The sequence below is a fragment of the Tympanuchus pallidicinctus genome, unplaced genomic scaffold (assembly GCF_026119805.1).
Source record: "Tympanuchus pallidicinctus isolate F22 unplaced genomic scaffold, pur_lepc_1.0 scaffold10, whole genome shotgun sequence".
NCBI lineage: Eukaryota > Metazoa > Chordata > Aves > Galliformes > Phasianidae > Tympanuchus > Tympanuchus pallidicinctus.
The window spans coordinates 2,085,622-2,111,783 of NW_026294619.1; the positions used below are offsets into that span (position 1 = coordinate 2,085,622).

Sequence of the window (26,162 nt, forward strand, 5' to 3'; positions counted from 1 at the left end):
TTTCCTTCCAAGAACTTACCAGGTAGGAGGGCTTGTTTTAAAACTGTGAGATCCAAGAATAGTGACAAAAATGAAAGCTGCTTTCACACGTTCTGCAAGGAAGAAAGTCTGGCATAGAATTTGGGTCCATGCCTAAGAAAATGGTACTTCTACTCATTTTCTACAAGTGGAAGGATATCAAGCTGTCGGAGTGGGTCCAGAGGAGGTCCGTGAAGGTGATCGTAGGGCTGAAGCACTTCCCTATGGGGACAGGCTGAGAGAGCTGGGGCTTTTCAGCCTGGAGAAGGCTCTGAAGGTCTTACCAGCATTCTCTAGAGTGGCCTTTCAGTACCTGAAGGGGGGGCTACAGGAAAGCTGGGGAGGGACTTTTTATAAGGGCATGTATTGACAGGACAAAGGGAAATGGCTTTTAACTGGAAGAGTGTACATTCAAACTACATATTAGGAAGAAATTCTTTACTGTCAGGGTGGTGAGACACTGGAACAGCTTGCCCAGTGAAGTTGTGGATGCTCCCTCCTGGCAGATGTTCAAGGCCAGACTCAACGGGGCTCTGAGCAAGCTGCTCTAGTGGGAGCAGCTAGAACTAGACGATATTAAAGATCCCTTCCAACCCAAAGCATGCTATGATTTTGTTATAAAACAATTTTACTTTAGCTCACGGATGTGCATATGAATAGGAAACTAATCCATGTGGCTCTGAAATTTTCTCTTAGCAGTGCTAATGGAAACAAACCTGACTTTCCGATTTTCATAGAGCTCTGGTCTCAGGAGATTTTCACAGAATGGTTGGGTTGGAAGGGACCTTAAATCTCATCCATGCCTACCCCCAGCTGTGGGCAGAGCTGCTGCTCGCCAGGGCTGCTTAGGGCCCCATCCAGCCTAGCTTTTGTGGATAGAGCACCCACAGCTCTCTGGGCAGCCTGTGCCAGTACCTCACCACTCTTCGAGTAATTAATTTCCAAAGTCCAATCTGAACCTCCCCTCCTTTGGTTTAAAACCCCTCATCTTGTCACTATTTGCCCCTGTAAAGTCATCTCCCTCCCGCTTTTAAGAGCCCCTCAATTACTCCAGGCCGCCAGGAGGCGTCCCGGTGTTTTCTCCAGGCTGAACAAGCCCAGCTCCCTCAGCCCTTCTTCACAGCAGAGGTAATTCAGAGGACTCCTGCCACGTAACGTCTCCTTCTCTAAACCTACGATCCGAGAAGAGCGGAAGCTCCGGCCTACTGACGGGTCCCAGCGGCACGGGCGCAGCGATGCCCGCAGCCTCACAGCTCCCAAGCTGCACTGCTGCAAAGCTGAGGGAGAGCTGGCAGGGTTCCTGCTTCCCGGCCACAAGCACCCTGCGGTGTCTGACCCCCGCTGATTAAGTTATGCCTTCCGAGATCGCAGCCGATCGCCAAGGCAAACAAGCGGATAAGGCCTGCGGCCCGCTACTCCGCGCTGCCTCACCAGCAGCCGGCCGGCCGACCGGCCGCTCTACCCAACGCGGGCTGGGGAAGGAAAAGGGGGGGGGGGGGGGGTTCTCTATGGCGGGAGACTGCCGCTCTGCCCCCCACTCTCTATGGTCGGGAGGTGTGTGTGTGTGCGCGTATATGTGTGCTGGGGGGCGTAACGGTGGCGGCCCGCCCCCCGGCACGCGCCGGCGGGCAGCTGCAGTGCGCGTGCGCGCGGGGGGCGCCGGTGGCTGAGCGACCAGGGGAGGTGAGTGGTGGGGGTGGTGTGACGGGCTGGGCCGGGCGCTTCCAAGGGTCCGCAGCGCTCAGCGGGTGGTTGGTCAGCTCGGGGTTGGGGGGGAGGTAAGTCGGGGGGGGAGAGCGCGGGGGGCTGCGGCCACACGCGTAGCGTGAGCGCGTCGGGCCCCGTAGCTTGGCGCTGCCCACGTGTACAAGAGGCAGCGGGCCGATGGGTGGCACCGCGGGGCGGGGGACTGTGCCACGGGTGTGCCCGGTTATGACCGACCTTCTGAGCGGCCCTATGGGAGTGAGGTGTCTGATGCTGCTTTCTCTATCTCGCACCTGAAGAAGAGGCGAGCGGTGCAGCTCTCTGAAGCTTTCCCGCTGATGAGAAGCGAATCTCATTCATTGCTCCGGCCGTAGCTCTGGGGGCTCTGGGCAGCGATCCGAGGGGATGCGTGTAGCTTCCCGCCATGGCTGTGCTCAGGAGGGGCAGCCTGGAGAGCAGCTAAAGAGGTTCCCAAGGGACAGGGGCCGAGTTCAGGAGATCTGGGTTTTCAGCAGAAAGAATTAGAAAGAAGAGAGGTGTAATTTTGCTGCAGCTGAGATGGCTGAAGTTAAACAAGGAAATGCAAACTTCAGGATCCGTTTTCATTCTTGAAGTATTTGTGCTTGTTTTTGTATGAGTAAGGTGGGTAGTTACAAGAAACACTTCCTCTAAAGAATTTATTTCTCTGCAACTCAGAGGCGATTACAGTTCTGCAAGTCTTCCGTTGTTAATTGCAAACAGTGATTGGATCTTGGCTGCCAAAAAGTGTGGCTTGTGGATTTTGTTTTGTTCACTTATCACTCTTCAACTTAGTGAGAATGTTTTCCCAAACCTCTTTTGTGCTGAAGTATCTCACTTTTCTTCCAATGTGCTGTAAGTAAGTGCTGTTGAGAAGCATTTTCTTTAAGTCGGATAGGTCACGGTTTTGATTTATGTAGGTATTTCCTGGTTGTTTCTGTAGCAGCTGTATTTCATTTTCACAAATACCTTTCTGCTTATTGGTAAGAAATTTGGTCCTTCAGCTTTAGAAGGTCTGGGTATTTCTCTTGCTCTCTGGTTTGAGTTCCCACATTATTCTTCTAAATAACGTTAGAAAAAAAAATGATGCTAAGGAGTGCGTGATTTCTGGTTGCTGTTACGTGATCCTGAATCTAGGTTGCACAAGAGGTTGAAGTTGGCTGGAAGTGATGAAGTGTGTCTGAATGTCCTCCTGCTTGGTGCATGTGTCCAGTTTGAAAAAAACAAACCCAGAAAACAAAACACCTGGCATGCTTAGGCAGATAGTTAAGCCAGAAGTCACCCAGTGCTGCGTGGTTGGGCTGGGTGTTTCTGATTTCAGGAGCTGCTTGTTATGTGCTGCATGAATAGGACCTCAAACAACACGTACAGCCATGGGAGCGAGCTTCCATCACACTTTTTCTTATAGTTTCAAGTGTATTTAAGGGATTTATATTAGTGTCAGACTTCTGCTTTTTTCTTTATACTTTTCTCATTCCAAATGCTTTGGCATACCTGCATGTAATGTGCCTTACAGATATGGTGTCTTTTTTTTTTTTTTTCGATATCTTTTTTGCATATATGCAGCGATGCTGAGAGTAGCAGCATGGGTGGTACTTTGGCAGTGAATTGATTACGTTACCACGCGTCCTAATTCAGATAATCCTTTTAAACTGTTACAGTGGGGATTCTAAATGCATACGATTTGAAATGGTAGCAGAATTTTAGGATCTGACATCACTCTGCAGCGCTAACCTTCTGTTCCCCTCTGCTGTACCTCAGTCTTCAATCTTGCAGCTGATTTTTTTTTTCATCAGTGAGATGGGAGGATAAGACCTGCACAGTAATGAGGAAGTGAAGGGTTGGAAGAGCCATGTACTCCACTTCTGAGTTAAGTGTTGTTTCCCCACCCACAACCAACATCCTCAGGCTCTTGGAAAGGGCCGGAGCCCGGCTGCTACTTACTTGTGTAATGAGGCAGAAAGAGTACACAGCGTCATTTCTCACCTTTAGCTCTCCAGCAAGATCAGATTTGAAGTAGGGCAGAGGGATGAGTAACTGACTGGAAAAGCAAATTGTATCCCGGGCTCCATCAGAAGAGGGGTGGCCAGCAGGGACAGGGAGGTGATTGTCCCTCTCTACTCTGCTCTTCTGGGGCCCCATCTGGAGTACTGCGTCCAGGTCTGGAGCCCACAGTACAGAGCTGTTGGAGAGGGTCCAGCGGAGGGCCACAGAGATGATTGCAGGGTTGAAGCAAACCTCACCTACGAGGACAAGCTGAGGGAGCTGGGCGTTTTCAGCCTGGAGAAAAGAAGGCTGCAGAGTGACCTCATTGCAGCGTTTCAGTACCTAAAGGGAGTCTACAAACATGAAAGTGTAGATAACAGCAAGACAAGGGGAAATGGTTTTAAGTTGAGGGAGGGAAGATTTAGGTCGGATGTCAGGAGGAAGTTCTTCACTGTGAGAGTGGTGAGGTGCTGGAACAGGCTGCCCAGAGAGGCTGTGGATGCCCCATCCCTGGAGGTGTTCATGGCCAGGTTGGATGGGGCCCTGGGCAGCCTGGTCTGGTATTAAATGGGGAGGTTGGTGGCCCTGCATGTGGCGGAGGGGTTGGAGTTTGATCCTTGAGATCTCTTCCAACCTAGGCCATTCTGTGATTCTGTACTGGGTGGAATAGCGATGCACTCTCTAACTGTCTGAAATCTTACTGGGCTGCTTGTCCTGAAGGTGTGATAGTGTCTTGATTTATAGGAATACCGTTATAAGGGTTTAGAATTACTCATGCAAGCAGTTGGAATACAATGGCTTTTTCATAACTTAAAATAGAACTGCTGAAGCAGTTCTGAATTCTCTTGAATGCTGTCCTAGTTCACAGCACTTCAAGAGGATATGAATTGGAGCTCTTACATTGTACATCTGAAACTTTATCTTCTATATAAAAAAAAAATCCTTTTGCAAATGGGCTGGAAATCTGTGTAGCTCTCAGTGGTGTTCTAACATGAAATACATCCTGTATGTTTGATTGCTTAACAAAATCATACCGTGCGTGCAGTTACTTCATGGCTCTCTTAGCACTAGGCACTGGCAATTTGTCATGCTTGATGAGATAGGACTCTAAAAGGGGAAAACGGGCAGCCTGGTCTGGTGGTTGGCAGCCCAGCACGTAGCAGGGGGATTAAAACTTGATAATCATTGTGGTCTTTTTCAACCCAGGGCATTCTATGTTTCCATGAATACTATGAAGCTTCGTTTGGAATGTCTCTGCAGTTCTTATGCTTGAAGTACTTCTGTGAGAAGGACTGAGGTTCAGCTTCTAGGTAGCTATTTGTAACAGCACGCACCGCTTTTAAGTTCTTGTTTTTTACAACTTTCTTACAGAGAAATAGATGTATGATTTTCAGTTTACAAGTATTAGACACATCTGCATATCTTAGTACAACTTCTGTCCCATACTGTTTCCAGGAAGCCAGCAGCTGCCAGAAAGTAGGGGGTTGCTGAGCTGAATTGTATCTTTACCTTCCTGTTACGAGATCCCCGTGTTAGCAGGGATCTGTTTTGGCATGTGCATTTTTAGAATATTCCACTGATGGTAAGGGAAAGGTGCTTTTAAGCTGCGCTGTATTTTTAGAAAGATGTGTTTGTGGTAAGCAGTTATAGGGTAGGTAGTTATAAGTAGGTAGTTATAGGGTGTACCAGTTCTGATGTCTGTGTGCTTCATCTCTTTGCACTCGGACTGGGGTCAGTGGTTCAGGTGGAGTGGTGTAACGAAGAAAGCCATTCATAAGTGTGTTTCTTGGCATGGAGAAGGCAGAGTGTGTTTTCTAGAGTAAAATCAGAGCTCATTATGTTTTAGGAAAGTGAAAACTGCACTGAAGTATTTGATAGCACTGAATCACCCGGCCCGTGCTTAGCAGTAACAATGGGTCACTCACAGTAAAGGATCAGGCCATCTCAGAAATCTTGATGTGATGTTACAGGTGCTGAGTATTTGCCAAGAACTTGGCCTCTCTTTTTTTAAGGAATCATAAAAAAAAAAATGTTTGCTTCTCGCTGGATCACTGAAACATTGGAAGCGACTGTATATCCACTTTGTAATGTTTAAGAGGTAAAGATCTAAAGCGAGAACGATGCTGAAGCCAAGACGCCTTTTGAGGCTAAATTCAATGGAAGTGTGAATTGAAATTTCTTGTGCATCATTGAAATGGTTGCTTCAGGTTTGTCTGCTGAAGATAGGTTGGTGTAGAGATGGCAGAACAGTTATGCTGTGTAGTTGTGACTGTAGATGAACAGGCAAAATACCTCAGTTAACCAGAGGCAGATCGATTCAACTGATAAAACTGTACTAATGCAGCTGTATACCTGCTGTCGCTGACTGACACAGATCTGTTGCTGGAGCAATGGTGAGTCAGTCAGACACCATGGGAAAACATTTAAGGAAGGGCAAAATGCTGCATGGTAGTTGTGAGAGAAAGGAATGAGGCAAGAGGCAGAAGTAAGAGTGTGAAATGGCCCAGTAAACAGCAGTGGCAGTGAAGAAGGAGTGAGAGGAGTTGTTCTATCTGCCAGAGCAAAGACTGCCCTGCAGCGTGTGGAGGAGGAGAGCCTGGTGGAGCTGTGGCTGTGTTCTGGCATCTGATGGAGAAAACCAGCCCCAAGCACCACTACAGCCTGTGAAGGATCCTACACTGGAGCTGATGGATGTTTCCTGAAGAAGCTGCAGCCTGTGGAGAGCTGTGCAGAAGCAGATTGATCCTGAAGGCTGCTGTCCATGGGAAGAACCTAGCCAAGAACAGGAAAAAGCGTGAGGAAGGAGCAACAGAGAGGAATTGCCTCAGGCTGATCACAGCCCTTCTCCCTGTGCTGCTGGTGGAGGGGAGCTGTAGGAGCTGGAAGTGAAGGAGTGAAGTTGAGCCTTAGAAGGGGATGTGGGGAAGATATCTGGTTTTTTTTCTTCTCATAGTTTCTCGCCATTCTACTCTATTTTTCATTGGCAATAAATTAATTTTCTCTAAGTCTGGTTTACCTGCTATAGTACTTGGGTAAGTCACCTTCCTGTCCTTATTGGACCCACAAGCTTTTCATATCTTACTAATCAGAGCTTTCTGCAATAGTAGTAGAATGAGAACATGGAGAGAAGTCAGTGGGTGAGTAGCAATTTTGGGCAGGTGGCTGTTTTCAAGACTGCTTTCTTGAGTTCTGCTTACTGCTTTCCGGTGCCTGTTCCCTTATTTCAAAGCCCTGATGAACTGAAATTGTGTATAGTGCATCCATGGTGGTTGTGCTGGCCATTGGGGAACCTATCATGGTTGAACCTGATGTGAAACTGCTATAACAAAATGAGGTATGCGCATATCAGAGCTCAAAGGCTTGTTTTCCTTTGTTTGCTGAAGTAATTAGGGCATTTAACATTAACTTCTGTAGCTAACTTTTAGCATTCAGATATTTTCAGTTATGGGAAGCTAAACTAGCAGATGTTTTTTGACACTGTGATCTTTGTTCCATTTTAGAGTGGGAATGTTTGAGTTGATGTAATCATAAATTTCACGTTTTCTGTTTTCTTCTGTATGTGTTTTCCTGACTATCAAGAGTAAGAGAATACCATGAGTAAAATGAAATGCAGGTATTAGAAGCCTGTGTTTGGATATGCTATGTTTACTGCTAGAAGCATCCCTTTCGCAGACTAGATTTCAGGCATAACACTAATGTGAGGAAGTTCATGGTCAGTTACCATTCACTGTATCGTTTTGGTCCTCCCTTGTTTGTCATCATTTGTATATAATCATCCTCCTAAAGTAACTGTTCTATTTAACAAAAAGCTGCTTTCTGACCTTCGTCATGGGAAGGCTTGTCGGAGGATCACAGAAGAAAAGTGTTGGAAATACTGCTTGCCTCCTCACCTGGCAAGCCCTGCATCTGTGTGAGTCAGTGGTGGTGCGATGTAAGTACAGCTTGGGGATTAGCTCTACACTCTGCTCTGTGGAGCAGAGAGGAAGGTGAGGCTGTAACAGCTGATAGTATTACTATATTACTTCAGTATTACTGTACTGCAATACTGAAGGTATTTTTTCCCACTGTACTAGGTGATTGAAACAAAGTTTTCCCAAAAATTCTGATATAGTGCTGATAATAAGTATTTGTGGCATAGAGAAGGCTTATTGGCAAGGCTGTCAGACATGTACTTGATTGGAACAGGGTTGCACAAAGAGTGCATACAGGTTTGGATTACATTTGTCCTTTCGCTCCCCACCTTGAATGCAATCAATCCCAACTGTGTACCCAGTGTGACTTCAGCTTCATCCGTGTGCTCTCTGAGTATGAGAAAGTCACACCCTCACACAGGTGCAACTCCACTGAAGGAAGGGTTTGCCTGCTTGATGTATGGCTGCTGGGGAGCCCAGTGGCAGGACTTGTCCCAGCAACAGTGGGGCAAAGCATCGCTTGGCCAACAGCTCTAGTGCTGTGATGGTGAAGAGATGCCACTGTCACTTTTGTCCTGTTGACTCTGCTGGAAGAACAGGCATACCCTGTCCTGTTACGCTCATCTCCATGGGTATAATCAAAAGGACAGGCAGCTTGATCTATCCAAGAAAAATGGCATCTCCTACTCCAAAAATCTCCAAATAAAACAGGTACCAGAAAGGCTCTGATAGAAATCATGGTGTGCTTTTAGGAGCAATGCCTGAGCTGTAGTTTTTAATAGGATTGTTTATTATAGTAGTTATTTATATTGCAGCACTGCTCCTGGCCTGCTGCTCGGTTCAGATGTGCCTGAGTACCCCCCATATTGCTCTGCCATGCCTTGGGGCCAGCAGAGAGGCTGGCTGCCTTTCCTTCCTGACATGTGAGCGGAGGGAGGGGCCTGTGGGACCTCTGTACAGCCAGGGACAAGCTGGATGTGTTGGCTTTTTGTTTTTTTAAGTCATTCTGAGACTTTTGAGTTCACTCTTTCCTGCAGCATGTGAAAGGTAACAGAGCTCTCTTTATGGTGTGGGGTTTCCTGGCTGGAAAGCGCCTGCCGCTTGCTCAGGGCTCTCCATACTTCTAGCAGTGACTGCTCTACAGGACGAGAGATGTGGCAGCAGCTGCAACAGTGAGTGTTTAATGTGCTTGCTTCCTTTGGCTTGAAGTCCTGGAAAGTGGAAAACTGCGGAATAGGTGTTCGACTGAGGGCTGTGTGTGCAGTGGGGAAAACTAGCCCGTGACTTTACCATTATTCAGAGCTGTCAGTGCTTCCTCAGTAAGAAGAGGAATAGGATTAAACAAGTACTGTATAAAAGAGGTGTTTAAAAATCTATTAGCTTAAAGCCAAACTGAAAAGCTCAACTGCTAAAATGAGAGAGATGCCAGCGTAAGGAGAGGTTTTATGCTCTTAAGAGCATGAGGACTTGATCTGTTTTGCACAGAGAAGCTGATGCTGTGTGCTGTACAGTGATTTTTCTAGCTTGTCAGCTGTAGAGGATTTAATTACTTCTCAGCAGACTTGGGTAAGAAGGTTGCTCTGCTTACCCACTGCTGCTTTTAATTTTGGCATTAGGATGATTGTGGATATAGTTATTTGCTTCGTGTCTGACCTTTTTAATTGTTCAATCCTTGCTTTTTGGAATCCTGCCTGGTACCGGATAACTCTGTTATTAGTTTAATTTCTTTTTTCAGTGGGCTTTGAAATGGGCGTAATCCTGAATGCTTTTTAACCTTGTGTCTTGCAGTGCTGTGCACCTGTAGTCAGCTGTAATGCTCTCAGGCTAAGTTTGGTTCTGCTTCACTGAAAGATGTTATTTCAGAGGAGGAGAGTTGCACTTCAGATTTTTGTGAAAGTGTTTGGGTTCCTTTAATGAAGGTCAGAGGTAGCTTTTTTTTTTATTAAGGCTGTCCCATTAGCAATGACTTGATGGCTGTGTTACAGCTTTGGGCCTTCATACCACTTCTCTGCACATGGTCTTTTAACACTGGACTAACTCTTTCTTACAAGAACCACACCTTGAGTGTTCTCAAGGCTGGATTAGCTGCTGTACTCAGCAACCCAGGCACACCAGTCTATCAGGTTTGCTGGTGAAAGATTGCTTTTTCAAAGCAAGCACTGTTTTACTAAGGACAACAAAACATGAAAAGCCCGTAGTGCAAAGTAGTAAAACAATATACGTTAGAGAGGCAGCGGTTAAATTTTACTTACATGAAAGACCTGGCCTGAAAGACAATGTTTTATTACCCAACTTTTTGCTTGTCCTTTTATTTTAATTTAAGGTCCAGTGGGTGTCATAAAAATGCCGGCTCTTTGCTGTGTTTCTCAGTCACCTTCCTTCTTGTGGATAGAGTTCTCTGCCAGTAAGCTCAGACATGTCTGTCTGCACCACTCTTGTGTCTCAATGAAAAAATGAACCCAAAACCTAGGTTAAAAGGCATCAGTTATTCTTGAAGTAGTAATGTAAGGAAGGGTGGCTAACTGATTCACAGGTGGCTTTTCTGTATAAAATACAGTATCTCCATGCTTGCCACTCTTTGAAATGAGTGTGATGTTCTCCACAGGAAACATCAGAATATCAACTTGTAAGTTTATGAAACAGGAATTGTTCCCTGTTGTGATGAGCTGAAGCTAATTGTTTGTAATTGTACGTGCACATGTGTGCCACTGCCAGAAGTGCTCGAGTGTATTTTAAGCAAGAGCAACGACCAATTGATGCCATAGAGCACAGTAAGATGTGATTTTAGTTATCATACAGAGTAACTTACATTGCCAGTAGTATATTTTGGATGTCGGTTAGGTATTGTGAATTTTAATGATGTCTGCCTGTGAAGGAAATTCATACAGCTGACAAAGAAAATTGGTATGTGTGAGCTTCCACCTAGCTGAATGGTAGAGGAGGAGGGTAGAAATAAGCTTGGCGCATTACAGTTTGGGGTTTATTTTCATGATTTGCCATCTACATGCTATTCCTGGTATTGAAAAGAGTGAGGCTTCGGCAGAGTGTTCTGGCTGATGCTGCTGATTGCCTCCTGATATTGTCTTTCCTTCTATCTTGATATTTTTTTCCATAATCTTTAATTGTCTTTTTTAGTCTATCTGTTGGTAGAGTCACTTCTGCTTGTTAATTTCAGTATCTGATCTTGTACCCTTTTGAGCTCACGTTGGTCTAGAACGCGTTTGGGTTGGTCATGGGAGGAGAAAATCTCCCTTGCAGACACAGCTTTATGGGGTGATACTTTTGATTTGTGGAAGTTACTGCCGTGGGAGTGTTCCAGCTGCTAAATGGTGCATTGGAAAAGTGGGTCTGTGAAAGGCAGTAAATCAGCATTACTCCCTGGAAACTTGCAGGTAGTGTTGAGATGAGCAAGATACAAAGTTTGAGTCAATAACCTGTTGGTTATGGAGTTCAGCATGCACTGTTGTCAGGTCAGTCATACTGCTTATCACTGATTTCCCACGTATTTAAGTGCAAGCCACCAATGACGTGGGCAGTCTTCCTTTTATTTGCACACCTGTTTTTTCGGTGGTGGCACACAATGGGACAGGACAGCAGGGTAAGGAGCTGTTACTTCCTCAGTCACTGCAGTGGCGCAGATTGAAATGACCAAGCTGAAATCAGAATGAAGCTGTGGTTCAGAATCACTTGTGCCATGCAGCAGCCTTTCTCTGGTGTGACAGCTAATGAAAGCTAATGAGGAGATGATGATTGGGTGAAAGAAATGCAGTGGTGTTTCAGTGAGTAGTATTTGAAAACAAATATTACTGTTTTTCTGCTCATTAGTCAAGCTTGAAACTGGAATTACTTAACGTGTATGATACAGTATTTCTGCTGTCATCTCTCAGGGCTTCATGGCTGCAGCTTATTTTACTATAGCGCATATGCCAGCAAGGCTTAGTAAGATATAGGAAGTAAATCTCATTACTGAAATAAGTTCTTTGCAAGTCTCAGCATCTTTGTCTTCCATTCCTTTCCTGTAGTTTTCCTGTTACTTTCATTCCAGTCAGCTGTTCCTTTCCTATCTCATACTTTTTCCCTGTGGTATTTGATACATAGTAGCTCTATCTGCAGCTCATTCGCTGGTTAGGGAGTATTTTCCCGAATCTCTGTTAAATAAATTGATTGAATTGAGGCTCTTATGGAGCTTTTTCATCCACGTTCTGTTTGAGCCCTTATCAAACGTTGTTTTTTTTTCTTAATTGTAAAGCAGCAACCGCTTTCTTACTGATTTTCCAGGCTGAAATGGAATATCGTGCTTGCTGGAAAATGAACACTCTTTTCTTGAGATGGGATGGGGTGCTGTATAATCAATGGATATTAAGATGTTATAATCACAAAAAGAACAAGAGAGTTAGGCAAAGTAGACTAAGATAATAGGAGAGAATAAATGGAAGGCTTACCCATATGCTAAGCTTACCTACAAAAAAAACACCAGAAGGGGGGATCTCCAGACAAGATCCTTCCCCACTGGTAGCCAGCTCTTAAATAGGTCTAGGAGGGGTGAAGCCAGGCTCCATCCCTTCCTGCAGCACAGGAGAATTGCCTTCACCTGTGCTCCTGTGGCTGCCTCACTGCTCGCCTCAGGTGATCAATCAGAGCTTCAGGCCATGACTCAGCAGCTCCCATACAGGTACTCCCAAAATGCTACCTCTGAGCTTTGTAGGGGCAGAAGAAAAACAGTCAGACCTCCAGATCTACCACAATGTTTGCTTTCAAGAGCCAATACTTGCATGTTTCTGGCAATGTGATTATAGTAATCTTAGTACAGGGAAGGGTCTGTTTTAGTCTTTGGCTTTCAAATATTCTGAACTATCAGGGCAGAATAAGCACTGTGTATTTAAAGGGTGCTTCAGGATCATTGCAGACACACGCATTGGATTTGCAACAGCGGTGCTGCCCCTCAGAATGTGTTGTACCCTGTGCCATAGATAGCAAAAGCACTGGGCAGGTACCAGAAGGAGAGGTGGGCTGCTGGGTGGGTTGGTGCTGAGCAACTCCTGTGTACTCTGTCAGGGTGTTATCTGGAGCGTGTTGTCAGCATGCTGCAGAATGTGATGGGCTTCCTTTGAGGCTTTTGTTGTGATTCTGAGTTACAACCAGCATTTTGTACCTGTGTTTTTAATACTGGGCTGTATTATGGCTGAATGCTGCTTGCCCCAGGGCTGTGGTGAAAGGAAGATTGATAGTTTGCTGGAACACAGTATGTTGGGGTAAGTATGTGCAGGACCTGTGCTAAGTAATTCTGTAGTAAGGATTCACTGCATCGTACGTTCTGCATCAGAGCTGTTCATAGAGAAAGAAGGTTTGCCGTTAAGTATCTTGCTTCCTGGGCACTGTGCTGTCTGTCCGTTCCCAGCAAACTGAGATGCTCAGGCAGTGCGTAGTGCAATTCATCTCATCAGCCCCAGGTTTGGCTCCCATGTACATCCTGGACATAGGGTTTGAATTTTGGGCGCTCCCATGCAGGCTTGGCGGTTGGACTTGATGATCCTTGTGGGTCCCTTCCAACTTGGGATGCGCTGGGGTTCTGTAATCTGTGCAGATGAGCAAACTCTTCCAGAAAATATCAGAGTTAAACTAGTAGGAATGTAGTATTACTGTATTCCTTCTGCCTGTGGCACCTCTCCAGAGGTTCTTATGTATTCTGAGAGCTAGTGCAAGATAACCTTGTTTTTTTGTGCTACTGTAGTGATGCAGCCTGATTCAGGTGCTTTGGCTTTCATCAGTGCCTTTGCTTTGTTTCTCCTCAGTCCTTGTTCTTTTTAGACATGGCAGTTTCCTCGTGCTTTCCGTATCAAGGTGCTCTTTTACTAAAATTTCATTCTTTCTCTGCTGTGTTCCACTGGGCATAAGTATTAGCACTGTAACTTTATAGCATGATGGCAATGAAAGCCTGTATGAAAACCAAGTTCTTAAAAAGGTGAGAAAGCAGAATAAAGGATTAGATCCTCATAAATCAAACACTGAAAAACCAAACCTTTCCCTTGAAAAGCAGGAGGATTTCATTGTCTGGTTGCTTTCTTATTATAGGATGGCTGGGGTTGGAAGGAACCTTAAAGCCCATCCATATCTACCTCCTGCTGTTGGCAGGGCTGCCCCCACCAGCTCAGGCTGCCCAGGGCCCCATCCAGCCTGGCCTTGAATGTCTCCAGGGCTGGGGCGCCCAACAGCTCTCTGGGCAGCTGTGCCAGTACCACACTGCTCTCTGAGTAAAGAGATTCCTCCTAACATCTCACCTAAATCTGCCTTTTGGTTTAAAACCCTTCCCTCTTGTCCTATCACTACTAAAGGAGAAGGACGTACGTGATAAATTCTGGATGAAGATGCAGAAAGAAGGTGATACTGTCAGGCAGCAGATATGGAGGAAGGTTTTTTGGTGCTGATGAAGTATTTTATTTTTCATGCTGCGTTGTGTATGGCAGTATAACACAGATGATATCTCTGAAGAATTTAACTGTTTTATTCCAAAAGAGAGTGATCTTGTGTTTATTATTTTGGTGGTGGAGGATAGCTTTATTCATAACCAGCAGCATCCCCTGCCTTGCAGCTGCTGTTAGTTTTGGTAAAAATAGAATAAGGCCTGTGTATTGCCAAGAACTGCACGCAGACATAACATGGGGTAGCTGTAGCACTTTCTGATCTTAAAATAACAAACACACACCAACAATAAAAACCAGACAGAGTGGGAGCGGGGAACAGGGCAGAAGAGTGATTTATCTGAAGTCATGCAGCTGGTTGTGGCTGAGCTTGGACCAAAGCTCAGTTTTTAATCACTTTGTACATAGTAGCTGTTCCTTCCATATTTTGGTGCTGTCATATTTGGCTTGTATTTCTGATATCATTCCCTATCTTGACATAAGGTCTTTTCATGAAGTTCAAAGGTACAGCAATGGAGGGCATAGAAATTAACACTCCTCTTCCTTTTTTCTTCTCTTTGGTTCAGGTTAAGTCATGTTTTCTGATACTCAAAGAACAATCAGCACTGCAATTCCATGAATCGCAGAACCACAAGAAGTGCAGCTGCCCTCCCTACTTCCAGTTTCCCTTCTTTACTGTAACCTTCCTGGGACCTTTGGCTTCTTCCCTACTGAGTGCACAGTGGGGGGACCCACTGTGGGATTTGGGGGAGGAAACATTTTGCTGATCGGGGGAGCAATGGCCTTAAGCTTGTATGTATTTCCCTTCTTCAATAAGTTCAGAGTGCTCCTGCTTGTCACTTTGTGTTTGCTGGTGCTATGGGCTGTGTTCAGTTGCTTTGTGGATTCTGGACAGACTATTCCTAAACTCAAAAGTGTGGGGAAGCATTTTGGAAAAATCATCAGCCTGGAGGAGGAAGAGGACAGTCAGAAGGAAGAAAAGATGAAGTTAACTGAAGGAGTTCCTGCAACAAAGCCACCTCAGGGTCCCTGTCCAGCTCTGTCTCCATATCTGCGTAAGTGATGTGGATTTCCTCTCCCTTCTAAAAAGTTACATCCTCTTTGGTATTGTCTGCTTGTTTTCCTATTAGCTGTTTGACAGCTAAAACAGCCAGTAAGCAGCTGTTTAACAACATGCTTTTCTGTGGAACAAATACAACCATACCGGTTACAGTAAGTGCTTTTGGGTGGGTGGCTCATGGCATTGAGTGACTGTGCTGTGTCTGGCTGGGCTGGCAGCTGCTATGGTGCTGAGCATTGCATTTGCAGCTAGAATGGCACTGAAAACAGTTCTGGCTACTGCTGAGCAGCGCCAAGGCAACCTGGTCTATTATTAAATGGGGAGGTTGGTGGCCCTGCCTGTGGCAGGGGGTTGGAGATTTGTAATCTTTGAGGTCCCTTCCAATCTGGGCCATTCTTTGATTCTTTGAAGGCTTGCTGTCTTGCATCCCTTTTCCTACAAAAACCAGCAGGCCAAGGGTGGGTGAGACCCTGGGAGGGGACACAGCCAGCAAGGATATATCATGCAGCTGAGATTAAGAAGTGTGGAGATGTACAGGGCTTTGCTCTTTGCTGTGGAAGAATGTCAGAATATAGCTTTGAGAAAGCTTGACCAAATAGGCACTTCTAGGCCGAAGGGATTGGAAACCCAGCAGTGTGAGCCATGTTAATGCTGATAACTCACAGCACTCCAGCCCTTTTGTGCACTGATAGTATTTATCTCTGTCATCACCTGGCATGTGTTAGGAGCAAACCTTTCTATCCTATTGCTCTAATGATAAGATGAAGGGGAGGATGTTCCTGCTTGCAAGTTAGATTTGATATTCTCTGGAGCGATGCTGAGAGAGTACAAAGACAATGGATGATGCTTTAAAAATATTGCAATGATCTGATATCTGCATATTAGGTATTATCTGGGCTGCTGAGCAGCTATTTAAAAGTGTGTGGACAGTTCTCTTCACTGCTTACATCTGCAGAACTGGCGTGGAGCTTACCTACTTCCTTCGCTGCTTTGCTGAGTCTGGAGGGGCTCCTTACAAGAGAAGCGATGATAATTTAATTTGCTTACAGAGAGCCTTTGCACGTTTTCTTATATATTTGTAATAGTATGCCTGTGATACTTTTGTTCATGCTTTAAGCAGAGATGACTTCTCACCAGCAGTCCTGTGTCTCTTTCCACTTTGCTCTTCTCCTCTGCTTTGTCCTGGTGGCTGTGTTTGGCCAATTCTCCTGCAGCAGGATGAAATCTGTCTTGGTGTTTATGCATGTTTTTTAATCACTACTGTCATCAGTTTAACTAAACGCTCAGTACAGTCTCGTTCTGCTGCCCATATAATGGTTTTCTTGTACTATCTTTCTCTTGGACAGCCAGGGAAACTGTGACTTAAATCTGGGTTTCTTATGCTGTTTATAGAGTATAGAGACTGGTCTATAGCCACAACCAGAAACAAATTAGGAAAGCTTATTGTACTTTTCCTACAGGAGGTACCAGCAAACTGACCTTCAGTCCATCTCTCACACTAGAAGAAGTACAAAAGGAGAACCCTCAGGTGGCCAAGGGCCGCTATCACCCTGCAGAGTGTTCAGCATTGCAGCGTGTGGCCATCCTCATCCCGCACCGCAAGCGTGAGAGGCATCTGCTCTACCTCCTGGAGCACCTGCACCCATTCCTGCAGAGGCAGCAGCTGGATTATGGCATCTACGTTATCCACCAGGTGGGAAGGGTGCCTCTACTCAGTGATGCTTAGAGCTGTGTGCTGCCACCTCCACCATCTAGCACCGCTCCTGAGGCTGCTTGGCATGCTTCTGCTGGTTGGCGGACACAGTGGCAGCTTGCAGCCATTGCTTGTAGCACTACAGAATCTCAGCTGCTGTTAGAAAAGCAGGGAAATATTAAGAAGCAATGTCCAGCTAATGTTCATTTCTCTAAGTCTAAGCTTACTGTTTCAGAGTTAGTGTTTCAAGGTAAGCATCTTGCAACTGTCATGCCTGCAGCTAGGCTGATGTGCTTTCTGTCTTTAAACCTGGAGCTGTTCATATCTAGCTCTTCTCTCCCATCTGCTTACTGGTTGTCATGCTTAGCAAGCTGCACATGTTGTGCAGTTGTACTTCTGTTTCAAACTAAACACACCAATTACTCCTTATATGTGCTTTGCTTGTGGGAAGAAACAGTCATGGCAGAGTGTTCAGTTTCTGAAAGACTTTCTAATTTCCTATTTAGTATTCTTTTAAGCTCTACAGAGTCGGTGGCTAAAATCTGAGCTTACAGACTTGTGCCAAGTTGACTTTCGTTTACGTGCTTATGTTCTCATCACATTAGCTAAAAGCAATACAGGTTTCTCTTTTGTAATGTGTTGTCATCTTGATTTCTTTTTAATTGTGTTTAATATCTACTTTGATTCTAAACAGATTTTGTAGGCAGCAGGAAACAAAAGAAGGGGGAGGGATAAACTAATATAGTTCCCCTTCTTCTCTCCTTAAAGAGGATGGACTCAAGTCCATTCTAGGTGAAAGCTTATGTTTTTGCTCGATGGTGTGGCAGGATCTACTTTCAGTAGGAATGTACTATTCTATTCCTTCATTATTTACAGTAGCTGCCTGTAGAGTGGAAAAGTGAGGTTTTTTTCTGCATTAGTGCATACTGCAGTTGTACCAAGAGTGGCTGCAGTTCACAAGCAGTATGGAAAACAATTAGGAGAATGGGCATACTTTCTTCATTTATTGAAATTGTAGGATCATAGCATATCCTGAGTTGGAAGGGACCTATAAGGATCATCAAGTTCAACTCCTGAATCACTTCAGCAATTAGCAAGGCTGGGTGGGGAGACGTTAAGCTGCATGAGGATGCTGTGCCTGTCCTGGAGCAGGCATGCAGTAATGCCTCAAGTGTCCTCCTGGGTCATTGCTTGGTGGCACGTGTCACTTATCATACAGTCCTACAGATGTCCTTCCACACACAGCCTATTGGCCAGCAGCTCAGGAGGCCTCATGATCCTCCGGCTTCGTGCCAGAGCCTTGCTCCCCTTGAACCCACCACCAGGCAAGCAGCATACATGAGGTGAAGGCAGACTGTTATGTTAGCAGAAAGTAATAGAAAAGCCTGAAGGTTTTGTCTGATGGGAGCAGCAATGTTGAGTCTAGATTTACTCTATCAGAGCTTTACTTGGATGAGTGTTATCTCTTGCTTGTCTTTCACTGTGGGTAGGCACGCCCCAGTGCTGGAAGGTGAGTCTAGCCAAAACATTCCTATGGCACATCTTTTTTACCCTCTGTGATGTCTGTAGTTGCTTTACACATCTTGTGGAAAGGAAACAGATAAAACCAGGATTTAACTACGAAAATAAACAGAGCTTGCTTTGGAGAAAGATTAAGTAATGGTCCTTTTATATTTATCTCCAAATGTTACTTGTAACATTTCAGAAATCATATTTCGCTGTACAAACGTCCATATGTGAAGGAGCATGGTACTGAAAATAATGTGAGTTTGTAATCTCTAAAGTGTGAGTGATACCTTTTCCAAAGTAAGTTTGTCACTTAATCAGAATTCTTCTCTTGAAACTACGTAGGAGAACGTAGCAGACAAGAGTAGACTTTGCTACGTGTTTAGCATATGGTCAGCACTGAAATGGCCCCTCCTGGAAGACTGTCTCACTGTTGTTTGACTACCTTTATGCAGGAGGGGGCTGTGGTGGCTGACTGTGCTGGTGACTGAGACACAGCCAACCAGTGGTAGATGTTGCTGCTGAACTAGTCTGCATTTGATGCACAAGTGAAGTTCTCTGTATGTACTATACCAGTAACCTGAATTGTTCTGTTGCTTGCTCAGTAATCTATGATTCCATTATCAGGAGAAAATGTTCTGATAGATTTCTTTTTACTTTTCTGCACTTGAAACTACTCAGGACTTTGACATCATAGATTTTTGGATTAATTGCATCTTTGAGAGTACATTTTTTTTCCTTGACTCAGAATGGAGGCAACTGATGATCCCCCCTCTAAATTTCTCAGCACGGGCTGTATTTCCCAAAGTGGATGCTAGGGTGAGCCATAAAGTTCATAATTTACCTTTGTGCAAGGAGAAAATGGCTGTTGGTAATGGTGAGCAAATTACTTTTGCAGCAAAGTGTTACTAGAATGTTAAAACACACTTTATATGCAACTGCTTTTCCCTGCAACTAACCTTCCCTCAGCTTGGGGAGGCCAGCTTCTATTTTCAGTGGAACCTCCTTCTGTCCAGATGGCTTCTAGCAAAGGAACCCTGTCTCTCAAAAGTTAGTTTTTTAGTTTTCTAAGAATGCATCAAGTTGCCAATGATAGAGAATGACCTCTTGCTTTCTAGGAGTGCATAGCTGGGCCTTTTGATTCTGAGTGCCAACTGAGAGTCGCAGAATCATTAAGGTTAGAGAAAAATCTAAGAAAGAGAAAAATCTTAGAGAAAAATCTAAGGTCACCTAGTCCAACCATCAGCCCATCCCCACCATGCCTGCTAAACTGTGTCCCACAGTGCCACATCTATGTGTTTGTTGATTATCTCCAGGGATAATCCATCACTTCTCTGAGCAACCTGTTCCAATGCCTCACCAACGTTTCAGAGGCGACTTAACACCGAGTCCTCAGGTGTATGAAGTGTTCTACAGACAGATTAGTCTGTACAGTCTAGAAAAAAGTATATAGCCATATAAGCAGCCCTGTTGTTTCAGAATCAGTGGGGTCGTGGTAAGCTTACAAAACTGCCAGGTAAATATATGAATGTATTTATCTAAAAGGTGGAAAATGATATTTTTGAAAAGTGAAGATGCACTGCTTTGCTGAAGATTAGTAAAAGTGAAGTGAAGCTCTGTGCTAGGAGGAACCCCTGTGTGGCCTAATAATTAGGTTATAGGCTGGAGTTTAACCAAAAAAAAAAAAAAAAAAAAAAGGAAGAGACCTGCATTTTATTTCCCACTCTGCCACCTACTGTTAGCTTAAGGAAATACAGAACTACTTAGAACTTAAGCACTGCTATTATCTAAACTAAGGGGGCAAGCATGAATCACCTGTGTTGAGTGCTCTGACATCTATAAACAAGTAACTATAGGAATAATTTTTTTTAGCTTCCAAAAACACAGTCGCATGGATTGTTTACAGGTACCTGTTACGTAGTTTGATGGAGTAACAGGGCAGGAGCAGCAATAGCAGTGGGATTGCATTGTGCAACACGCATACTTCTGGTGGCTGTAGACTTTCCTGTCCCTACCCACGTAGAGACTTTGGCTCTGGTGCTGTACCTAATGTAATAGAGTTGTTCTTTGTACAGTTATTGACCCAAAGACTGTGGAGCACAAATGTGCTTGTCAACTCTGTGATTAGAAGAAAAGCCTGGGAACAGTTCTAGTTAACACATTTTCAGAGTTTTTTCTGTTCGTCTCCGCAGGCTGGCAGCACCACATTTAATCGAGCAAAACTGCTGAATGTGGGATACTTAGAAGCTCTAAAAGAAGAGAACTGGGACTGTTTCATTTTCCATGATGTGGATCTGGTGCCAGAGAACGACTTCAATATTTACATGTGTGACAGACAACCAAAGCACCTTGTAGTTGGCCGGAACAGTACTGGATACAGGTAAGAAACCATGAAAAGAACGATCTGAAAGTGCCAGGTTTCTGATAATGTCCCTCTTCATGTCAAGCTGTGTACTTGAGTGCTTCCTTCCATCTGACACCATGTTTCTGATGGTAATGCTCCACCTCTCTGGAGCACTTTCTAACAGAAGATCTTCACGCAGATATCTTTGAAGTTGGCCCTGTGATCACCCGTAAGAATGGTCATTCTGGTTTCCGGGGGTGTTGTGAGAGGAAAGCAACATACCACAGACCTTATGCCTAAGCTAGAAATCGCATTCTCTTGGTTCTTGTGGCTTGACAGTATGATCTTAGGGTTGTGCTAATAAAAATTGCTGCTTACCTTTTGTTGTTGGAGAGGTAACTTCTGATACTGAGATCTGCACCAGCGTGAGAATCTACTGAGCAATAGGGGTGTCATTTAATTAGCTGCCTGTACAGCATCTAATACAGCATTGTTCTGGTTTTAAATTGACCTCTTAAATGTTACTGTGATGTAAATAATTAAAAACAAAAAGTCAAGTTCAGTTCACCTTAGAGGAAAAAAGGCTCCTGATTGTGGTGAATTTAATGACTAGAGTGGTTTCATTCATTTAATGGGCTTCTTTCAAGATTCAACCTCTTGTGTTATGTCAGTCTAAATATTAATTAGATGTGGGTTTTACAAAAGCTGATTGCAAGCGCTTTGAAGTAAAGGTCTGCTTCACCTCTGGGTTTCCTTTACTAAATGCATGAGAAAGGAGAACTTGTACATTCTCTCTCTACAGAATAATACTCGCTTTCCAGTTGGATGTCAGTCACTAGTGGTGTATGTACCCTGAGGCCAATATGGGGAATGATACTGCTTCATGTCTTCATCGTTGGCCTGGACACTGGGGCAAAAAGCACCCTCAGCAAGTTCAAAGCTTGGAGGGGTAGTCGGTACACCGCAGGAATCTCAAGTTCAGCAAAGGGGAGTGTGAAGTCCTGCACCCGAGGAGGAAGCACATGCTGGAGACTGGAAAGCAGCTTTGTGCCCACCAATACCTCCTCTTAGGTCCATTTCTGCAGAGTTGAACATCAGCCAGCACTGTGCCCTTGTGGCAATGACAGCAGATAGCTCTGTGGGCTGTTAAGGAGGGGGTATCCTCTGCAGACTGAGGCGGCAGTCATTGCCCTCTATTCAACGCTGTGAGAAGATACTGCAGTGTTCTAACTAGCTCTGTGCTCCCTGGTATAAGAAAGATTGGACTACAAGAGTGAGACCAGAGAAGGGCCACGAAGAAAATTAAGGAACTGGAGCATCTGACAGGTAGAGATACAGAGTTGGTGCTGTGGCAGCTCAAGAGAGATCCTGCCAGTGTATTTAAACATTTGGTGGTAGGTGGAGCCAGACTCTTCTTAGCAAAAGGCAAGAGATGATGGATGCAAACTCAAATACAGGAAATTTAAATGGAAGACAAAGCATTTTTACTTTGGAAGGTGATCAGATGCTGGAACCAGCCACCCAGAGTGGTTGTGGTGTCTCTGTTCCTGCAGATGCTCAAAACCCAAGTGGATGAGGTTCTCAGCAACTTACCCTGTAGGAAGCTGCTTCAGTGATGGGAGTAGAAGTCAGCCAGCCTCCGAGAAAAAAGTGTCTTTTTTTTTGTTTTTAACAGATTCATGGTAAACCAGAAATAGTGCTAAGCACTGCTCCTTTGCCAGTGCTGCCACAGTTGGTTCATCTGTTTAGATTCATGTACGTTTGGGAATCAAAGTGCAATCTGCAGCCACTTGCACAATTCCTCTGAGGCTGGCAGTGGCAATTTAGCAGTTGTTGTCTCGTAATGCTTATCTTTAGGGCCAAGAAAGTGGAGGGTGTCATAAAAAAAGTAATTATTAAAATGGTGTAAGATAAACATGGTATGTAATTACCTTTTTAAAGTAGATACAGTTTCCTGGACAAGGACAGTTGAGCTCTGTGACATTTAGGTTGTAAAGCAACTTGCACTGTACCTCACCTTGGAACTGCTCTTGCCTTGAGCTGAGTTCTCGTAGCATGTGCTCTGTTTTCATTTAAAGGTTGTGAGATTCAGCTCTAAGTGGCTTGCTGTCGTTACCTCGAAGGAGCAGCTCTTGTTGCATCTGCTACAGTGCTCTGCTTTGTTCGTTTCCTACATATCGGGGTCCTTGAGGAGCAGAGCCTTTTTGATTAGCAAGGGGAGGTGTATAAGGAAGCTATTTAATTAGGAAAGCTTCATTCTTTCAGTTGGAGAGCTCTTCTGGCCTAAAGCAAATCATTATCTTTTTGTGAGAAGTGTAAGAAAACGGGAGCTACATCATAGACTTGTGCATCGTGAACTCTGCAAAAGACAGGTCTAGATCAAGAGTTTTTATGTGCTATTTTCATTGTTGGTGCCACTCAACCTTTAAATTCTTCATTTTCTCTTCCTGTGTACTTCTAGGTTACGTTACCGGGGATATTTTGGAGGTGTAACAGCTCTAACAAGAGACCAGTTTTCCAAGGTGAATGGATTCTCTAACAACTATTGGGGTTGGGGTGGAGAAGATGACGACCTTCGAATCAGGTAAAAAGAAGGCTACATGGAAATGGGTGTGAGAAGGGAGGAGCTGGGTTAAAAAAATAAATAAAAGCTGAGAGACTTCAACCTAGCCTTCAAAGGTGAAATGCTACAGAGTTCTTGAACACTGAAACAGTATTGCTGTATGGAGATTTGGAGTAGTTCTGTATATGTCTTCCTCTTCAAAAAGATTAGGCAAGTCCACAACCTGAGAGAATTGCTGGTAGGCTTTTGTTCATTGATTTTTGTTTCAGCTCCAGAGCATTTCTATTCCACTTTAGAAATTGGCTGTAACCAAAATAAGATTCAAAGTCTGGAATAGTGTTTGCTTGAGATACAAATGTACCAAGATCTACTCCTTTTGCAAGAGTGTGGGAGTTCTTGGTTTTGGCTTTTTTATTTTTTAAATTCCCTCATTGACTACCCTAACTTTATCTGAGCAGAGCTTAGTTTGTGGGTGGTATTGGCTGTAGTTGAGACAATTTGCATTTTAGGAAGACTGTGCATATATCCACGTACCTTTTGCTCTTACAAACTGTCAGTTTGTAACTTGGATGTACTCTCTCATCCTTACATGTTTACCCTTTTCAATTGTTTAAATATGCAAAACATTTTGGAGGTGTACAAGTCATGCTCCTGGTGATGTTAAATAATTATACTGATTAAATCAAGTGTGTTAAAGTTAGGAACTTCCAGTGAAAGTTTTTGTTACTCAAGCAGAACAGTCAGCTGTGTCTCAAGAAATCTAAGAGCTTTACTCGGTGATGTGGGTTTCTGTCCTGTCTCTGTAACTACTCCCTTCCCACCCCCTAGTCTCTATCTAGAGACACCTACTTCTCTGTGGCAACTCAGAAGCTGGCTTTTTTAGTGGCAGGGGATGGTTAGTAACCATCTTACTCCCCAGCTTCTTGAGTTAATGAGCAAACAAACATGCTACTGGTATTCTTTCAAATGTTTGCGTGCACATTACAGAACAAGCTGCGCAGTAGATGGGTGGAACTTGGAAGTGTTTGCAAGTGCTTGTAATCAAAAGTGATATTCTCTTGTGCTGGCCCCTGACAGCTTCCTGGATGTTGTGGTCTTTGGTATGGAAACCAAATTCTATGACACAGTGTGCAGTTGGCCTTAGTTCATGTCTTTCTTCCTGAGTAGATCTTGGACTGTGGTAGTTGCAGTATTTGTAGTGGTACTGAATAGGAAGCTTCCTTTCTCAGCAGGTCTCATAGTACAGAGATCACTGCAGCCTACCTCTGCAAAAGCAGCAGATGGCAGCAGCCCCTGCAGTATTTTTAAGAACTGAGGGCTGCAGTGCTGCTACTTTCCACTGATTAGTTTTTGTGCTAAGTGCTGTGCTTTCTCCTAGCTCCTCCCTACAGTGAGCAGTAGAAAGATTTTCATATCATCTGTTGTTTTTGATAATTTACTGCTACAGTTATTGGAAAGCTATAGGGCCTGCTTCTTCAGTCTTGGTTTCCTGCTGCTGCTCTCTCAGCTGCTGGTACGACTGGCAAAGACCTGGGCTATTCCTTAATTCCCTTTCTGCTGCTAACAGAGCAAAATTGTTGGGCTCCACAGATGATGTTTCAGGCCAAAAGTTCCAATCAAGTGCCTGATGCTAGACACTAGAATCCATGCATGCAAGTTAACATTTCTGGCCCTTTTTTTCATAAAGAGGTTATTTACGTGAAGGAAAAAAAAAAAAAGTTCAAAATTGCAGAGGTGCCTGCAGACCACAGGAAAACAAGCTCATTTCCTCTTCTTAGTGGAGAACTAGGGTAGGGGCTTCATTACATTAGTTGAAAGAGACTTGCTGCAAAACATGCGGTGTTTGTACAGACTTCCTAGGTTAATGTATGGAAGTAAAACTAGTATTGTCTGGTCTAATTTAAATGGACTCTGTTGTAAAATGTATTTAAAGCAAACTCTACCTGTTTCTCTTCAAAAGACAAGGATATCTGTCACCCTCCTGGACCTGCTGTACAAAAACCCAACTCTGTGAGCTCTCTTTCCGCAGCAAAATAGAGTGTGGAAGACGATGATGAGTTGCCTACAGTTCTATAAATTTGCTTCCATGGCACCTAACAGAGTTGAAGTCTCAGAACGTCGTTTCTTAAGAGCTGGCTTATAGGTGGTATCTTGCATATGGCACAACTGTTTCTTGCAGGGTTGAGATGCAGAAGATGCGAGTGATGAGGCCAGCTGCTGCTGTAGCCAGGTACACTATGATCTCCCACAGCCGTGACCTTGGCAATGAGGAGAACAGACAGAGGTAAGAGCAGTGTTCCATCTTACATTGTTGTTGTAGGAGCCAGGCAGCAGGTGGCCCTATGATTTTTAGAATACCATTTCAGAGATTAATTGGCTTAAACCCCTCTTCCCTATGCTGTACTGAAAGACTGTTTCCCTCTGTCCGTGCTGAGGATAAGAAAAGCATGAATTTATATTCCCAGAAGATGCAAAATGGCTATAGCTCTATCTCTAAGATTAGTGGACATGGGAGAGAGCTTAGAACTCCTCTCTTACGGAGTTTGGTTTTGTGCTGCTGTAACAATTTTCTCCTCTACTCTGTCCTCAGGATGAAGCTTCTGCGCCAGGTATCTAAAAAGTGGAAAACAGATGGGTTGAATTCCTGTTCCTATAGACTGCTGTCAGTGGAACATAACCCTTTATACATCAACATCACGGTAGATTTCAGCGTGCAGACAAAGACCTCAAAGGGGTGAGCACCACACAGGTTTTAGGAAATGGCAACGGATACTTGCAGCACTCTGCTCAAAGGAGCACCTCAGCAGCACAGAAGAATGTTTTTCTGCATGGCATCTAATTGATCAGCAGACAAGCTCACTTTGTGAGGGCTGGAGAGGTGGAACTGACCCACAGGCAGGTCCTGGTGTTCTTCTATGCACTTTCTGCTGAGATGTTTGT

The 26,162-nt window shown here is 44.5% G+C and overlaps 1 protein-coding gene across 4 annotated transcripts; it reads left to right on the forward strand.

Moving 5' to 3' along the window:
* The first annotated feature begins 1,602 nt into the window (after nucleotides 1-1,602).
* On the forward strand, nucleotides 1,603-25,990 carry B4GALT4 (beta-1,4-galactosyltransferase 4). Of its 4 annotated transcripts, none has more exons than XM_052704878.1 (7): nucleotides 1,603-1,708; nucleotides 14,629-15,111; nucleotides 16,577-16,809; nucleotides 20,508-20,695; nucleotides 23,121-23,243; nucleotides 25,402-25,506; nucleotides 25,813-25,990. In XM_052704878.1, exons 2-7 carry the CDS (start codon nucleotides 14,835-14,837, stop codon nucleotides 25,958-25,960), a joined length of 1,074 nt encoding a protein of 357 aa, XP_052560838.1. In that variant the 5' UTR covers nucleotides 1,603-1,708; nucleotides 14,629-14,834; the 3' UTR covers nucleotides 25,961-25,990. The 4 variants fall into 4 exon arrangements, with proteins under 4 accessions (XP_052560838.1, XP_052560849.1, XP_052560867.1 ...); XM_052704889.1 differs by having other exon boundaries at nucleotides 1,634-1,701; nucleotides 14,623-15,111; XM_052704907.1 differs by lacking the exon at nucleotides 1,603-1,708 and adding an exon at nucleotides 1,776-1,796 and having other exon boundaries at nucleotides 14,623-15,111.
* Nucleotides 25,991-26,162: the final 172 nt, after the last annotated feature.

Bases quoted from the DNA above. Each gene is read 5' to 3' on its own strand.
- B4GALT4 (XM_052704878.1), top strand. From the start codon at position 14,835: ATGGCCTTAAGCTTGTATGTATTTCCCTTCTTCAATAAGTTCAGAGTG. The intron at 16,810-20,507 runs GTGGGAAGGGTG...TCGTCTCCGCAG, and splicing joins GCATCTACGTTATCCACCAG to GCTGGCAGCACCACATTTAA. The intron at 25,507-25,812 runs GTAAGAGCAGTG...CTCTGTCCTCAG, and splicing joins AATGAGGAGAACAGACAGAG to GATGAAGCTTCTGCGCCAGG.